Source organism: Papaver somniferum, chromosome 3, assembly GCF_003573695.1.
Source record: "Papaver somniferum cultivar HN1 chromosome 3, ASM357369v1, whole genome shotgun sequence".
Classification (NCBI taxonomy): Eukaryota; Viridiplantae; Streptophyta; class Magnoliopsida; order Ranunculales; family Papaveraceae; genus Papaver; species Papaver somniferum.
The window spans coordinates 95,330,091-95,348,813 of NC_039360.1; the positions used below are offsets into that span (position 1 = coordinate 95,330,091).

At 34.9% G+C, this 18,723-nt stretch overlaps 1 protein-coding gene across 1 annotated transcript; it reads right to left on the reverse strand.

Moving 5' to 3' along the window:
- Positions 1-5,812: 5,812 nt before the first annotated feature.
- Positions 5,813-9,525, reverse strand: LOC113356866 (transcription factor SPATULA-like). The gene is made up of 8 exons (XM_026600097.1): positions 8,718-9,525; positions 8,535-8,633; positions 8,395-8,460; positions 8,245-8,310; positions 6,661-6,984; positions 6,505-6,574; positions 6,175-6,315; positions 5,813-6,071 (listed from the first exon to the last, which is right to left on the reverse strand). The coding sequence occupies exons 1-7, from the start codon at positions 9,270-9,272 to the stop codon at positions 6,209-6,211; spliced, it is 1,287 nt and encodes a 428-aa protein (XP_026455882.1). The 5' UTR covers positions 9,273-9,525; the 3' UTR covers positions 5,813-6,071; positions 6,175-6,208.
- Positions 9,526-18,723: the final 9,198 nt, after the last annotated feature.

Consider the following 18,723-nt stretch of genomic DNA (forward strand, 5'->3'; position numbering starts at 1 on the left):
AAGTCGTTAACCTGGTTTTAGAGAAGAAAACCAAAGGTTAGAGGAGAATCGACTCTAGCGAGCGCACTAGTATCACACAGACGTGTGGGGATTGGTTTTACCCAATGCTAGATGTCTCCTATATATAGTCTTCAAATCAGGGTTTTGCCTTAGTTACAAAGCAATCAATATTCACCGTTAGATGAAAACCTGATTTAGATTCAAGCTAATATTTCTCAACCGTTAGATCGAAAACTTAGCTTGTCACACACACTTGAGATATACGTTTACTAGGTTTTTGAAAACCGTGCCCAAACGTATACGTGTATGTTGGTTCAACATAGTAACCCAAAAGGTCAACTATATGAGCATATTATCCTTGTTCTTCTTCACCATAACTAGTTCAATTGACTCAAATGAACTAGTTAGAGAGTTTTTCAATTGCTATGAGATCTTATGTAACTACACAAGACACAATTGAAACAAAGATGATTCGATTCGATTGAATCGTCTCATGAACTTTATAGCCACGGTTTGCATACTGCATTCCTTAGTAATTTAAGTTTCATGTTCAGATCACATCTTTAGATCATAACCCACTCAAGTACGCAAACAAGTTCGCGGACTTAAGACAACCGGCAGAGTTTTCCAAACTCAGCAGAAAATCTCGGCAAGGAGACTTCCGCCAGTTCGCGGACTAATCACCCAAACGAGTTTTTGGAAAATCCAGCAGAAATTCTCGGCAAGAGAACTTCCATCAGTTCACGGACTGAGTTCGCAAACTGAGTTCGCGGACTTTCCAAAGCCAATTCCTCCGGTTTCTCTCAATCAACAAAGTTCACAAACTTCGGATTAAGGAATAGAACTTATGCACATATGTGTTTCCACACAATGCTTATATCCATCATTGGTTATATAGACCTAAACTCTCATTCCATCCACTGAAACATTCTTAGAGGACGTTATACAGTTGTTACACTATTTCTTGTCAAAGCGATTTTCAAAGTGATTGAAACATTATGAATTTCGTCACTCGGTGAAGATAAACCCGATCAAAGCGAAACGCTTTACCAACACATGATTTCGAGATATAGATAGGCGAGATATACTCGGCTCGAAATATAAAATGTGTATGATCCAATCTATATATCATACGACTTTTGTCTCATAAGAAGTAGGAGATAGAAGAGATAGACTTTTGAGTGATGGATAAGTTCAAGTCTCCACATACCTTTTTGTTGATGAAGTTCCACGGTTCCTTGAGTAGATCTTCGTCGTTGTATGATGAATCTCCATGAAGTCCTTGAGCTCAACTACACTTTTCTATCCTAGTCCGAGACTTAGCTATATAGACTATAAATCAAGACTCATAGTTTTGATCACTAACATTGACAAACATGCTTGAGATTGCAACGCATGCGAGGTCGACCGAGCAATGCTCTAACACATGGGATCTGGTGTGGTTGGCACCGTTGCAGTTGTTCAGTTGTTATGGTGCAATTGCGTGTTCATACGTCGTGTTTTTCATACCTTTTTTTTAACCATATTTATTTGTGATTGTATCGTGTTCGTTTTTATTCATTAGATTTATATTCGCCAAGGCGCACATTTTTCATTTGTGGCTCATGGTAGTGCGTCTACTTTTCTGGTATCGGTTATCCGGTGCGGCTCCTAGTTTCTATTGTTGTTGGTTTATTTGCATCTTTGTTGTACATATAGTGATTCCTCTTTGTGGATCTTTAATTGAAGTGCACATGTTGGTCACGGGCTGTCGTTTTCAGTTTCATCATTTGTACTTTCGATCTCGTTGTTCAAACGTTCGAGAGCATAACTTTTTATAGATCTTCTCGTTGATGATGTGGCGATTCCCATGTTAATAATGTTATTCCCCACTACGGTTGTACATTCTTGTGGGTCCCTTGCCTAGCGCCTCATATCATGATATATCTGAGGTTTATAAGGTGTTTTTTTTTCTTTTGAGTACAAACTATGGTAAATGTTGTTGTTACTTTATATATTCTCGTTTTTGAAATAACTAAAATTTGTTAATATAAGCCCGACGTGTTATTACTATTTTTTTTCCTTTTATGGAATTTTTTTACGTTGATTTATGATTTGTAGTTTCTTACCTTTGGGTTTTGTCCTAAGATTACTGTTGTTAAGCTACGAACTGAAAGCATCTCAGCAACTATTTGATGTCTCGAGCGGGAAATGTTACAAACCCTGACTTGTGTCACTGACGGAGAACTAAACCAGTTTGTCCCTAATGGCTTTGAATCTCTGATATAATTTCTACGTGATTTATTTTGTGAAAAAATTGAGTCGAACTCCTTATGTCATCGCCAAAATTTGATTGCTAAACACACTCAAGTATAATAAAGTAGAAATGAAGTGTTGTAAAATATAAGAGAGTTTCCATATATTAGGGTTCTACCATTAAGTTTCCTTTTTTATTCTTACCGATGGACTTGGGTCTGGCGCCTTTGCGCTTTCCCTTGTATACTTATAATGTAGATGTAAATGGTATCCACATACCGTGCAATGACTAAATTGTATTGAAACTACAAAAGAGAAAAAATACAATTTAAAATATTAAATCAATCCATTTATCATTAATATGTGTAAAATTATAAAAATATTCCAAAAACAAAAAAGACGGATAAGTATTTAAAACGACATATCCAATAGCATCTTAACAAATAAACGTAATTTTATAACAGAAAGGATAAAATAACCTACTACACCTACTACTAACATATATAGTAGATATTCAACTTGAGCTTGGCAACTCCAAAAAAACCATCAAGGAAAAACGCGAAAGCTTAAGAAAACAATAGAAATACATTATTTTTTTAACTCTCTCTAAAAACATAGAGAAACCCTTTTCTCTGGATTAATTAGAAATATGGGGGAAAATTGTTTATATAATTAGCTAATACAACTTAAGAAGCGGACCTCATTAGAAAAAATTGTTTATATAATTGGCTAATACAACTTAAGAAACGGACCTCATTAGAAAAAATTGTTTATATAATTGGCTAATACAACTTAAGAAACGGACCTCCCCGACGTGGGACTAAAGATTTATATAGTCTCTTAAAATAACTTAATAAGTGGAAACTACCCGATGTGGTACTAATAAGGTTTTCATTCACAAAAAAATACAAGAACTTATTTATTTATTAAAATCTTTAAACCCCTTTATTATCATTAGTTATTTTTTTTTAACTTATTTATTTTGTTTCTTGTAAACCCCTTTTGCTTGTGGAGATTATTATCATTAGTTACATTATTCTTTTTTATGTTAAATTATTCGATTAATCTTTAAAATTCATTTTTGTTTATTGTTTTCTGACAATCCCCACATGAATGAAAAACCTCAATAAAACATGAAAACGCTGATAGATATTGGTAAACAAACACCTCAATCCTATGACCCGAACTAACCGAACAATCAGATGGACTGTGTATGTAGAAGTCATACTAGTCATTCCAACGTCCTTTCTCTCATACAAAAGTGTGTTGACCACAGGTTCATATTATGGATTGAAAACAATCATAGTAATGTAGAGCGCTTTCATCTTTAGTTTCCCAGTTCCGTTCAGCAAAGTGAAAATGGGCTAGTGAACCCTTAGTGACCCTTAGGTTCTAAGTTCCAATAATACAAAAACCACAAAGACAACATGAAATTAAATTTCTCCACATGTACTAAATTTCATTAAAGACGAAAACCGCAGAAATACCATTATAGGCAGAGGTGTCCATGAGGTCTTAAACATATGCTTAGTGAGATTATAACTACTTGCTAGAGACAATGAACACATTATATCTCCAAGTTTGTTGCCAAACTCGTGCAGTTGTGCTCATTTTGGCCTGAGCAAATATCCTGTTTCTCAGAATATTCTAGAGAATATGCTCATATTCTCATATTTTGGTGTAATAGCAAAATGTTCTCATATTTTGTGTAAAAACTATCAAATAGTCCTAGAATTAGAATAAGTATGTTTGTTTGGTCCCGTTAACTTGATCAAATTTCTTTAAGGTCCTTTTTAAAAATATATTTTTAGGTCCAAAAAATTATTATTGGTCCTAGGATTAACATTACCCATGTGGATGACGTCATAAGTTTTGAAACAATGTCAGTAATACCATTTTCTTTCTTTTTTCTCTCTCTCTTCAAAAGAATTAAAAAAAAAACTTAAAACTTAAATATCATTTCAACCATAAGTCAAAAAATAATAAATTGTATATATCCAGAAAGCTCTCGACGGGACCTTTCCAGCGAGTTGTTGTGATATTTCGAGGTTTTTAAGTTTTACATCATCCTAGAACAACCATACAAGTTCATTCTACAAAATGAACTACTTGAATGAACTACTATACTAGCTAGTTCATTCTAAAAAGTGAACTATCATACGAGTTCATTCTACAAAATGAACTAGTCTAATAAACTATTATGACGAGTTTATTCTACCATATAAAATATAATTAAGAGTTATTCCACATATCACGAGTTCATTCTACAATATGAACTACCATAATTAACTATCATTACCAGTTCATTTTACAAAATGACATCGTTCCTACAATATGAACTACAATTATGAGTGCGTTCATATTGTAACTACCATAATTAACTATCATTACGAGTTCATTTTATAAAATGACATCATTCCTATAATATGAACTACAATTATGAGTACATTCAACAATATGAACTCATATCACGAGTTCATTCTACAATATGAACTACAACAATGAATTATTAATACAACTTCATTCTTTAAAATGAACTATTATTACGAGGTCATTTTACAAAAATGAACCGTTAGAACTAGAATGAATTACCATTCTCTAAAGTAGTCTTTATTCTTGAATCTTGAACATGAACTACCATTATCTTGAAGAAAGAAAAAGTTTCGAAACATAGTACGATGGGGTACTCATTGTGTAGATCTCGTTGTGACCTTTCCGAATATATAAAACTTATTAATCTTCGATTTATATATTGAGGGATATTTAAATTTTAGGTTGTTTTTTTTTGTTTATTTTAAGAATTGAGTGAAACTAGTAGAGAAAAAACAAAAAGAAGATAGTACAGCCATATATCACGTGAATAAATGAGAGAAAAAAAAATATTTGGTATGTTTCGGTGTTTTTAAGTAAATAAGGACCAATATAAACTCCCCTTTTGTTATTGGGCTATACTAGCTTCGTATCACCTAAAAAGGGACCAAACTGAAATTTTTCCGCCAAAATTCTCAAGGCTGCTAATAGGGGATACCATATTATTTGGGAGTATACTAACCCAAAGGTGATGGATATTTTGTCCTATATGTATTTTGGTATACCCCAAGCAAAATAATACCCCTATTAGCAATGTTGAAAGAAATACTTTTTTCTTCTCTCGGGACAGAAGCATGGGTTTGTTGTTGGCTTTGCCTCGGGGATGGCCCTGATTGAGGGGATTCACCTCCAGCTGATCGAAATGCAGAAAAATCTTATGGTGCAGGCATGCAGTAGTCCCCTCTTATTGTAGGTACAAAAAGGGTAAAGAGAAATTGCCAAATGAGTTGTGGGATCCTCGGCAAAAACCTTTCCATTTGTTTGGAATGCTTGCTGGCTGGTTCCTTATGAGAGTGATTCTAAAGTCACTTTAGGTGAAACAAAAACAAACGCCATCTATAGGTGGAGGTCAGAAATCCCCTTAAATTGTTGTAGCAAGTAATATCGTTTTCGAGTTGTAGGACCATTAATGTTTGCATAAATCAGATGAAACATGAAACTCATACTATGAAAGGCCCACAAAAACTGGGATCACAAAATGGAGATGTCACACTTAAGAGGACTAGTGTTTTTACTTGAAATTTCTTCTGTTTGGTACCAACCTTTCTTACAACCTGTTTAGGAGCCGAATCTTCCATCAGGAAATGAAAATTAGCAAAATGATTCGGTGCTTGTGAAAATTAACAGATACACAAGGCACGAACAAATTAGCCTAAGTTATGGATAGACCCAAAACCAATAACTAAAAATCCACCGTCTTTGTCTTTATCTTGCCGTCATCGTCCATCAAACTTCTTGTATGTATGCTGGTAAACAAACAGTGATTAGAAAAAATAAGTTTGTTTCTAGATACAGTAAAGAAATAGTCCGAAATAAAACATGGGTATATGATTGTTCTGATCGGCTTACTTGTGCATATGCTGGATGAAATTTTGGTCATCTGTTAGTCTTTCGGGAGCATGGCTTGTGGTATGTTTCCTCGCACCACAGACGATTCCACAGTGTCTGTGTTCTCTACTATTGATGATCGCGAATCAAAGGGTACAGAAGCTGCAGCCATGGTATTCAGAAGAGTTACATTGCAATTAAGTTGTGTTGGCAGAAAAGCAAGAAATACAAATATCACTGATCCCAAGAGATTAGGAGATCTCAGACTAGAAAATGGTCTCAAAATGGAGGAGTGAGCTATCATACACAGACTTCTATAAACACAAATGTTGTGGCATAGAAAAGGCACACCTGAGGCATTCCTGGTAGAGATACTTTTGTTCAATTGCTGTGGAAGTGGAACATCTTCCCTATATATTTCCTTCAAATAGGATGAGTAAAATTGTAAGGAACGGGCATAACATGTTTTTCTATAAAGCGTGTCACAAAAAATTGCGGTTAACCTACCTCAGAAGCCGTGGACAGCTGGAACTGTCCATGGTGAAGCTGAATTAATGATGAGTCCAAGCCAAATGATGTTGTTGGAAGGGCTATATTTGTCATATTTGGAAGGACCATAGGTTGATGCAAAGCTGTACTTTGGTTTGATAAAGCAAAGGAATTTTGTGCTTCTTGGCTCACAGGATGTGTACCTGTTCCAATGTTCATATGCTGTGGAAGTGCATTTCCTTCGCCAAAGCTCATATTACGCATCTGAGTCATCTGTGGAGGCTGTAAAACCCCAGGCAGGTACAAGGGATGCAAACTCAACCCATTTCTCATTGATAACATCTACGAAATGCAACCAAAATTGAAGGGGTCATTAAAAAACACAAAAAGAGAGTTGTAAGTTATAAGTACCCCTGGGTTATACAACTGATTGATATCTCTCTTCATTTGATCACGATATCTAGAATTTTAAGTACCAGTAGATCTAGTGAATTGTCAATTATGAAGTAAAAGAAAAGGTTCAAGCATTGTTTCAACTCCATGGTAGAAGGTTCCAGCTCCCTCGAGTTCTACTTCTAACTGTTCTCCCAAGTCTACCTAAGGTTGTGACATAATAATCTTTGACACTTACTAAATCCATAGCGGTTTTTTTCCAGTTCTCTGCCAGCAAGGCCAGTGATACTACAAAGTATCATCTATTAATTCTGTCTGTGAACACCATCGGGGCGTGCGAATACGCTTTTAGTGTGGCCAGTCCTATACTATCTATTGAACAGTCTAAACACCGGGCGACCATAAAAATGTAGGGTCGCTTCACCCATAGAAAAGTATGAAGACGACTTTCCTACTGAAGTACAACACCTCGATAACCAATGAAACCATAGTTTCTGAAAATCAACTTGCAGAGGATTCCTATCGTTCATAGTTGACAATAGTTCTTCTCTTCCTAAAGCAACTAATCACCTCCCACCAGAAATGTTATACTCACTTTTTATGAATCAATGTAAAAACTTTGCAACACTTGAATCTTTCAAGCCATTGTTTGGATCATATGGGATAATTAACCTCACTGAAATCGTTCCTAAGGAATCAGACTCTTCAACTGGAGATACAATGGTGATACTCACACCAAAGACAAGATCCCCTCAAGAGTACTAAAATCAAACAACATACATTACTTTGAATGCTAAGTTATCTTCAAAGACAAGAAAAGCATTACCGCCCGCTACATTACAAATGCATAATCTTTTATCAGAACAAGAGAAACAGCTTGTCCTCTTACTCCCCTGGGAAACAATTATCAACACCTAGATTTAGAACTTCAATGCTCAACCACATGGATATTGTATCTTTGGATCCAAATCTAGCAACATATAAACCATTTTGCTGAGCTTCACACAAAGATTAAACCCTAAACAATATCGCGAATGACTATGATGACTCTAATCACCAAATCGAAAAGAAAAAGATTGCTACACTAGCAAAGAATGCCCGATGAGATATGTACTGAAATTAACACTAAAATTGACTAAAAAGTGTCACAAATCTACATGCAACACAAAGACAAAGATATATTTAGTACCAATAATTTGAAGCACTCACTTGAACTTGAAGCTGGAGTTGTTTAAGATACTCGATTGCTTCGTCAAGCATTGAAGCTTTATCTGTCTGCCATTAATAACAAATACAGATCAACTTATTAGCAGTACCAGACTTGGAAATTGTTACATCGTGAGAAATAAATGAATTTACCTTGTTAGAATTAGGAATTAGATTCTGCAAAGCTTTCATCTTTTCATTGATTCTACTTCTCCTCCGCTGCTCAAAACAGCATCAAATTAGTTCCCCTTGAATTACATTTAAGAACATAAAATTTATCTTAAAAATCTTACTTTTTCAGACAAATTATGAACTTCAGCTGCTCTACTTCTCTTTGAAGAACTTCGAGATGGAACTGTTTTTGATGGTCCTTCCGATCCTTCAAGTCCTTCCTAAAAATCAAACATATATCATCAATCGCTTACAAAGAGAAACAGAGTAAAGCGAGAAAGCAAAAAAAAAAAAAAAATCCTAACCTCGCTTTCACCATCATAATCATCGAGATCAATATTATCAACAGGAAATTTTCTTCTTTTAACAGAAACATTTACAGCATCAGAATCTTTCTGATCAAAATCTCTATTAACACCACCAGTATCAGAAATTACAGTTGTAGTAGTAGTTGTTGAATCTTTAATAATCTCAGAAGAAGAAGAAGGAAAATAAATACTGCCAGCAGCAGAAGCAGAAGAAAGAAACAAATTAGATGAATCGTTTCTGAGTCGAAAATCTGAGTGAATATTATGATTATGATGAGTATGATCAGGTAAATGATTCGTTAGACATGAACGATTTTGTTGATCTTCTTGAAATGATTTAGCAAATTGTGCTGAAAGAGGCATTTGTTTGATAGAAGAGGAAGAAGAAGAAGTACAAGTTATTGTAGAAGAAGAAGAAGAAGAAGAAGAAGAAGAAGAAGAAGAAGAGTGAAAAAGATGTTGAACAAAAAGAGATATTTCGTCGGATTCAAGTACTGGACAAGAAGTAGTAGTGGTAGTAGTAAAAGAAGAGGAGGAACAGGGTTCATACATATTTATCAGAAATCAGAGGAGTAAAAAACACAAGATATATGAGTTCTGAATAGAGAGAGAAAACTCATTAGAATGAGAATTTTTTAATTTGCAGAGAGATTTTTGGGGGAGTGTTTGGTTTTTTCTGATGATTTCCTGGTTTTAAGTTTTGTTAAGCGTGTAGACAAATAAATAAATAACAAAAAAAACAAACAAAGACTGATTAATGTTCTCAAACATGCTAATCTTTCACTAATTTTTGAGTACTAGCGTGTGTATTTTCCCGCCTTGATTAGTTTAATTAGGTCCCATAATCTGATTAGTTTTTAAGAACCTAGGATTTAAATTAATAAAGAAAAGTTAGTTACATGTAGTAATAGTATTTTAATGAGGGAGGAATTATTGTTATTGGTATTAATAATTAATCAATTTAATAGTGTTGTTCTGTTTATCTTTGACTCTGCTAGGATGTTATGCGTCCCGGGCAGTCTGCAGAAAATTTCAATTGGCTATCTATCCACTGTTATGGAGGTGGGACCACACTAACAACAGAGGTTTTACAGAAATGCACACAAAGGATCAGAAGAAACCGAGAGAGAGAGAGAGAGAGAGGGAAGAAAAAAACGAATACTATGGAATGATTTCATTGCCAGCCAAGTTGTATGAAAAATGGACCTTGGCTATCCAAGATTTCAAGTCTTGTTTGTTGGTGAAAAGTGACGATTAAAGGGAAGACTTGTTATATTGACAAACCATGATTGAGGCGCTATTGACAAGTTCTGCACTCGTTTTGTAGCGAAGCTACTGCATATCTACCGGATTCATACACCGGATAGATACACCTCTATGTGGCAGCGATCTTCACCGTTCATTGCTTCCCCACCCAATCCCACCAGGAAAAACAGGGGTCCCTTTTAAGGAATGGACCAACCAAAATTTGACACGTAAGCGGGGTATGGTTTTGGTGTATAATTTTGATGTATAAGTAGCATTTTCGGTTTTGTAGCTACAAGCCTGTAGGGCTACAACTACATTAATCGCTTTAGCCTGTTTCCCCATCAGCAAAATTTTTAGCATTCAAACCTTCCCATAAGTCTTTTTTTTTTTATTGTAAAATCCACAACCAGTTAGATAATGTATGATTTTTTACTGCAAAAGTTTTCTAAATTATTTTCTTGACTATCTTCCGTATTTTTGACATCAAAAGGTTTCACTATAAATTAATCTTGGATACAAAAATTTAAAAAAGAAAATTGTAGATTATCATTTCACAAAGTCTTTCATGCTAAATTTGCAAGCCTCGACAACATCATTTTTACCCGTAGCAAGTATGGTTGTGTCAATAGTAGCCTACACATGTTCATCATCTATTCGTCCCTAATAGCTCGTCTTCATCCTGTTTTCACCGCCTTCATCTTCTTCCCTTTTTTTAGGCTTTCTGTTAGAATATATTCCTGTAATAGAAACTATACAAAAGCTTTTTCCTCTTTTGTAATCTTATGTTTTCAATACACCTCATAACAACTCGTAGATCTTACATGGTATCAGATACCAGTAAGGTTTCTGATCCAGAGATCTTTCTTTCCACCACTAATGGTGCGAAAAACTTACTCTTTTTAATTTCGTTGCTACAATGCATTATTCTACAACTCAATACAATTTTCACAACCAAAAACAGCTACAACCTCATCAACCTTCACTACAACTAATTACAACCTCCAATCTTATTTCAAGATAGAAATCAACATCTACCACCTGAAGGGGAATTTTGACTTCCTCAAATAATCTGTACAATTACGACTCAACATCACAAATGAATACAATCTGAAGGGGAATTTCAACTTCCTCAAACAATTTGTACAATTACAACTCAAAATCACAACTGAAAACGACTATCTGGAGAGACATTTTTGACTTTTTCACACCTAGTTTTCATATTCTTATTGTTTCAATTTCTTATAGATGTATTTTGTTGAAAATTTATTTCTTAGATCTAAATTGGATAGTTTTTGTTTCAATTTATCGAAGTCAGATTAAATTTTGAGATAAAGGAAAAATCATCTGTTGCATTTGAGATATTCGATTAGTAAATATCAGTGAAATTCTTGAAGATTTTTCTTAATTGGAATTGATAATCTTGAAGAAGCGATTCAGCATAGGTAACTGACTAAATAAAGATATTTTACTTCTGGATTCTTTAGTTTTGTTAATAGAGCGTTTGGATACAAATCTGCTTCTGACTTCTGCTTTTCCGGAAACAGAAGTCAGAAGCAAAACTATTTTGCCTCACAAAAACTGACTTTTCTGCTTCTAGAAGTCGTTCTGAAAAATTATTGCCAAAATGACTTCTAATTTTCGTCTTCTAGAAATCGAAAAATAACTTTTGAGTGTACATCCAAACACCTTATAAGTATTCACAATCTTGCTTTTCAAATTTTGCATCCATTATCCACAAAAGTGAAATTCAATAGTTTATTCTTTGAATGCTTGGATTTATTTTCTTGAAATTAGTCCTTAAAGTTTTTGGTATTGATGTGTGTCGTAAGTGCAACAAATTACTTAAGATATTCCCTACTAATTAACTAGTAAGTAATATAGCAGTAGTAAGGATCATTCCCACACATAGTTGTGTAATTGATAGGTTATTTGGAGTAGCAAACTATAATAAAGTAAAAGACAAAAGGTGTCTGGTAAATTAGTTAAAGAAAAGATAATAAAAATAATAAAAAGAAAGAGATGATTAAGAAAATTCTTCGAAGTTACCAAACGTTTACTGAGTTTGTATACTTATCTATTTTTTGTTAGAATCATTCATCACCAATTGTAGAATAACAATAAGTTTTGATATCCCCAAAACTCCTTGTGTCGCTGGATACATAAGCTCTCAGGGTGTAACCTAGTCGGACGCATTAGGGTTTTTGAATTTAGGTTGATCCTAGCATCAAACGTGTAAGCTTGGTCTACTTACTAGTATTTTCTTCATACACGATTTCTCCACAGAATCCCCCTGCAAGGTCTCATGTTTTCTACTTGTGTAGAAGGTGTTCGGATATTATACATATTTCACGACTCTCTATTAGCAATGATCAATGGATTAATCTAGCGTGCACTCCAAACAATCTAGAAATCAATTGTAAACTTAAGATATAGTACAAAAAAAATGATGATAAAGGCTCCATATAGATCTATTTAACTAATGAAAAGTCACGCTTAGAACATTGAATTCATCTTTAATCAACAAAGGTTTAGCTATTCATGATTACAAAGAAGAAGAAGATGTATCTTGGTTTCCACTAAAGGGCCTAAAAGGGTAAACCCTAAAATATGGAATATAGCCTCTCTTCTCTCCTTAGTTGTGTTAAAGATTTTCTCTTGATATTGTAGAAGTTTTCTTATATAGTACCCATGAAATCTAGTTCTTAGGATCCTTTTGGGACCATGTTACCTTGATTTAGAAGTTAGAAACGTGTTTCTGAAGTTGCCCCAGTCGAGATACAATCGGTTGATATAAATTCCCTTAACCACCGATTCTTAACTCTCAAAATTGAGAGTTTGTATGAGGTATACCCAATGCTAGATGGAGAGGCGCATAATAGATCGATATTAACATCATGGGTTGTTCCAACATAGGCTATTAGCAACAAAATTATTTTAAAACAAACATCATGGGTTGTCCCATAATAAAACCCATTGTTGATGATACCTCCGTGTTGGTTCTTTTTACCTCATCTAGCACCAGGAATTGAAGTTCAAACAACTTTAGAAAAAGAGAATTCCCGTAATAAGCGTTTTGTTGTCTCGACTCCTTGTTTACACATCTTCAAGAACCTTCATTATACCTCTTAGCACTTTCCATATGTTAACTCGAAAATACCATATTAAAAATACACTTCCAGATGAAGAGCTCAACTCTTGGGAGAGTTACTAGATCCCATTAGTTCTTCCAAAATTTTACTGGTTCTGCATCAACGATTACATTATTGTTCTTGAGAGCAACTATCTATAAGCTGATTTAATCGTAAAAGTTCAATTCTTTGTCAGAGTTCATATTAGTTTATCTTTTGTAGTATATGGATTCTCATTTGCAATATTTTCCTAACATCTTCTTGATCAAAGATTAACCAAGTCCTGCCAAATCATTAACCTAGTAAGTACATCTTTTTTTCTTTCTTTACTAAGTTTATTTTGCAATTACATTTCTACAATAACCTTTGTTTTCACCGTGTGGGGGTTGTACAGTATTATGCCATAGGTGTTATAAATCCAATAATAATTAATGGTGAAATCTATGGCCTATCCATCTAACCCGGGTCGGTATTGAGGGGTAAGCATAACAAGTGGCAGCAAAGGGCGGGGCAACAATATACATGTTTTATATGTGGAGGGTTTATATCCAATAAACAGTTACCACGGACCTATATAGAATTTATATAAAACATATGGATAAAAGTTTAATGCTATTAATTATGACTTCACAAGCTCTCTGCATTCTTATTATATTATGCTATTTCGTTTGAAAACCTTAATTCCTTGCAAACTTTTTTTTGTTCTACTAATAGTTGAATTATTTTAAGGATTCAAAATTTTAATTTACTAGTAATTAAATTGAATCTATTTAAAAAATTACATCTATAGTCTTATTTTTTGTCTAAAAAAACATACTGGTTTAGCATGTTTTTTTTAATGCACATGATGTTTCAGTGAGTTTGCTAATTTAAGTTTTTTTTACAATTAGTTAATTTTTTGTGCTCACGAAATACAACATCATGAAATAGTATGTAACTAACGCTTGTCGTTAATAGAAAAAAAAAAATTATGTACAAAAAATTATTATTTGTGTATCGGTGTTCTGGCTCCACTTAGAAAAAACTAGGGGTGTCAATGAGTCCAGGTCCTCCGGGTATCATTAGGTCTGGACCCTATTTATAGAAATGGGGTCCAGTTCCTAACGGTTCCGGATCCGGTTACTAAATTAGTGGACCTGGAAGTAATCCGGACACCTACCGTTTCCGGGTACCCGTTGGGCATTAAGAAAACTATCAAAAAAAGTTTCAAAAAATTAATATTTTTCTCCTTTTTGGCTTGAATACTAATTATTTTTACAAAAGTTTATTATGATTTCTCTATTAATTTTCTAAATAAATATTATAGAAAATTGAAAAAAAAATTAAAGCCGACACTAAAAAAATACTAACAATGCTAAAATGATGAGTTAAAGAGTGAATAATTGGGTACCCGATACCTGTCGGATCCTAAATTGCTAATGGGTCTAATTTTAGGACCCGAAATCGGATTCTAATCCACCGTGTTCATTTCCTATGAAAAACTCATTTCAGATCTCTTCAATAAAAATGCCAAAAAATATAATGAACTATACGACAAGTAATATGCAGGTAATTAAGTTTGTGCGTAAATTTTTCATAAGGGCCCAAAAAATATAATTCGCTTCGGGATAAAAATTTCTGAAAAACAGCCCTGATCTAACCTTGAAAACCAGCCCGACATCTTAAGATCTCCTTAGAGCAAGGGCTATGGGGGTTGAGAGTCTCTTTCAAAATGAAAGATTTGATCAAATTTGGTCCTACTATGGGTAGAGGGAAACCCCCTATCACCCCAAACTCAATCACCTTCTCTTTCAGTTGAAGGAGTGAGTGAAAGCCTTCACTACACGACAAACAGTTTGCCTTGTGAAACTAAAATGAAAAAAACGGCATACGGTATTCCTTATGAAACTAGAATGGAAAAATACGACGAACGGTTTGCCTTATGTAACTAAAATGAAAAAAATAAAGGCATACGGTTTGCCTTATGAAACTAAAATGAAAAAAGTAAAGGCAAACTGTTTGCCTTATGAAACTAAAATTAAAAACAAAAGGCAAACAGTTTGCCGTGTAGTCTATTATCACTCTATCCCACGTGGATTTTACACTCAGCTAAACTATTCAGCTAGACTATCCTTCATTTTGAAAGGGATAGATTGTTTTAGAGTCTATCCCATAATCTTTGCTCTCAGAAGTCGGATCTAACCTTTCATAGATTTGCCTGCTTAGTTAATAAACCAGCTCAGACACTCAAACGCGATCACATATCTTTTTTTTACTCGGTCAATAAAATTAAAAATAAGCAAAAACTGTACAGGGACTAGATTAAACTAGCGCTAGCCATGAGGCCACCACTAGTCCAACCTATTTGGAACGAAAGTATACCTCTCCAGGCCACTCTACAGATAGAAGAAAGCCTGGCCTACCCTCATAAAACTCAAAGATATCTTCAGCCAACAAACATGCTTGTTTGACCAAACAATCAACAGAAAAATTAACTTCCCTATAGTTATGAACATAACGAATATTATCATAAAAATTCTTCGCAATTTTCCACTCCGTAACTAGCTGCCAAGGCAACTCACCCTTCTGAAAAGCTTGAATGCAACTCATCGAATCTGAACGAATGCAAAAGTTTTTGACATTCCACCTCTTAGCTAGCATCGCTCCATAAATACCAGCACTCACTTCCGCAAAATAGTTGGTTTGAAAGCCAAAGCCAACAGAAAGAACTCCAAGAACAGCTGCATCAACATCTCTAAAAGTAACACCAGCTCCAGCTTGGCCTGGGTTACCACGAAAGGCACCATCACAGCATATTATTGTTTCACCAGGATTGGGGGAAATCAACTAGCCTCTTTTGGCGCTGAAAACTTGCTCGATCTATGTTGCACCCTGAAATAATTCAAGATGCGAAAGTCCTTTTGCGTGTTATACATGTGACCCTTCATTCTAATCTAGTTATCACGAATAACCTGATAAACTCTACCTTTAAAACCTAGCCAATGCATCTTAAAATCCTCGAAATACACCTTATTGTGCATCTTCCACAATTCCGTGGCAATTGCCAAGTTAGCAACTAGCCACAAATGGGATCACATATCCATGGACAGTTGTTGTGCGGTCATATATTTCACCTTTTCAAATGCGTCGAAGGCACGGGATAACCTTTAATGCGCTTTCGATGCAGCTGCGAGGGGTTGAATGCTCGCGGAAGCCAGACTCCATAAAAGATACCTAGTACCAAAAATAAATAACAACCTTTCTCCGCTAATTATAGGTTCCACTTGTCTGGTTTGCTTAATATAGAAAGAGTGATGATCATTTCTTAAGACTCAAAATCCAAATCCAACGGTTTCAAAAGACACATCAAGATCAGAGGATGGGCAAAAAGAGAAAAAGAGGGATAGGGAGATGTCAGATTATTTAGTATGCTCGAAAAATGTAACACGTGTTGTTTACGTGACCGACACCCCCCAAAGGCATACTTTTACACACAATCACTTGACTTTACAAAGTAACGTCTACATCCACACGAAAATCAAATCACACACCAAAGAGTGAAGGAAAGAAAGAAAGAAAGAAAGAAAGAAAGAAAAGATGTTGAACGGGTTTGAAAGTTTTCATATTGGCATCCGGGCATTTTACTCTTAAAACGAGGACGAGCATTTTGTATCTTTCTAAATTTTTACTTTACTAGAAGTTGGTTGTCCTGCGGTGAATTTATGTATGTAAAATTGAGCGTTTATGAAATGGTGATTATATTCCGGAGGATTATCCAGCTATCCTCCAGAGTCCAAACCAATGAAATGATGCGGATTGATTTTACATAATCAGATTTCCGAATCTCCAGTATCCCACTTCGAAAACTAGAACGAAAATAACAAAACAGAGCATGGTATGTAGGACCCTATATGTATTTGTATTTGACATGTTGTTGCATTCCATTACCTTTTGAATGACAACCGTATCCCTAAATGAGATTTGTCCCTTATAAAAGATTATTATTGCTAATAATGTGCATGATAAACAGTATCAATTTATCATCCGTGATCCGGCCAAAGCAGAAACTGTGACCATTTACTGCACGAGTTTTCTAGTGCCGCAGCATATTCCTCTGGATTCCGGCGCTAAATAATATCTTTTGTTTACTTCTTAGAGTTTTCCCCTAGATGCAACTAATGACTAGCGGAACCTGACACCGCTATGGGCTTTATACTTCACTTCCTAACAACCAACCCATAGACAAACACAATAAGTGCACGGTTGTCTTTCTCCTTCACATTTACGCTCTAGACTAGCTTGCATTGCATCCTATTCCCTATTCCTAGCTATATATAAACGGCTTCCAATTGATTTATCCTCCTTGCAGACGCTATGCATTAACCATGCATGACCGATACATTTGTACTAGCATCTACTCATTAGTCACAATTTGTAAATTTACTTGAAAACCGATTTCTGATGTTTTCTTTTCCGATGTAAAATGGTGTGCGTTGCCCGGGTACGGGCTAGTCATTTTTAGGTAATACGATCATTAACGATTAGATAGGAATACACACTCCTTGAGAAAGCTTAACGACTGATTTACTGCTTGCAAATGTCATGCGAGGCCACTACAGGTAAGTAGTAACATAACAAATCCTGGCAAGAATAAGCGTCTCTATAACGTTACCGTGCTGTATCCATAAAATAACGTTGCCAGTGGAAATTATTACAAATCATTACAGTATACGTGAGTCTCTTGAAAGATAGCAAGTTATATTTTGACTGTTCATATACGTTTCATGTGTTGCTTACTAGAGAGTGTAGATAGCGGTTATGATTAGATCTTTGCCATGTTCGATGTCTTCTCATTCATCATCATCAGCCTCTGTAAGTGTAAACCGCCAGGGCATGGTCCTACTCCTACAATTGTTGCATGCAGAGAGCATGTTTATACGTGTCATTTGTTTATTCTGGATGTACGAGATTGCTTTAGTATTATTATCCGTTAGATATACGTGGGTGAATAGTGTTTGCATAATATTACAATAACGTAATTAATCAGTCAAAAGTGATTTTGGGTCAAAGTCACAAATCTATCTAAATCAAAATGGTTTGAGATCATGATACAGGAGATTCGATAGGAAGATTAGGAAGTCAGTCGTCTAAATTAGTAGTAATAAAACAGATGGACAGTACTCTAGTCGCAGTGGCAGTAGTAGTGCGGTACGACTAGTCATAAAAGCCCCAAGTTAATGAGACTGTGGCTTTACAGAATCAGTGCCCAAATTTGAGAATGCCTTGTTAACTACACACTACATATCAAGTTAATTATCAGCTATTATTATTTTTGGTGGGTAACTGATGGTTTAGACCTTATTTGTGGCTTTGAGAGAGCTATGTCCCATTTTAGATGAATCCCGATTTTGGGCATACCAAAATCTTACTAGGCATACAAAGGACTAGTTCTAATTTGGGTGATCTTATAAGGAATATCCTATGGGTAGTTCAATTATCTATATGCCCTTAAATCTTTTTAAATTACTAATCTATCCCTAATCATGATACAAAAATCTATAATCTTTAATCCTAAAATCAGTTTCATTCAATCCCTTCTTCTTCTTCCTCCTCCACAGCCGAACCCACCACTGGTTTTTTTTTCATCG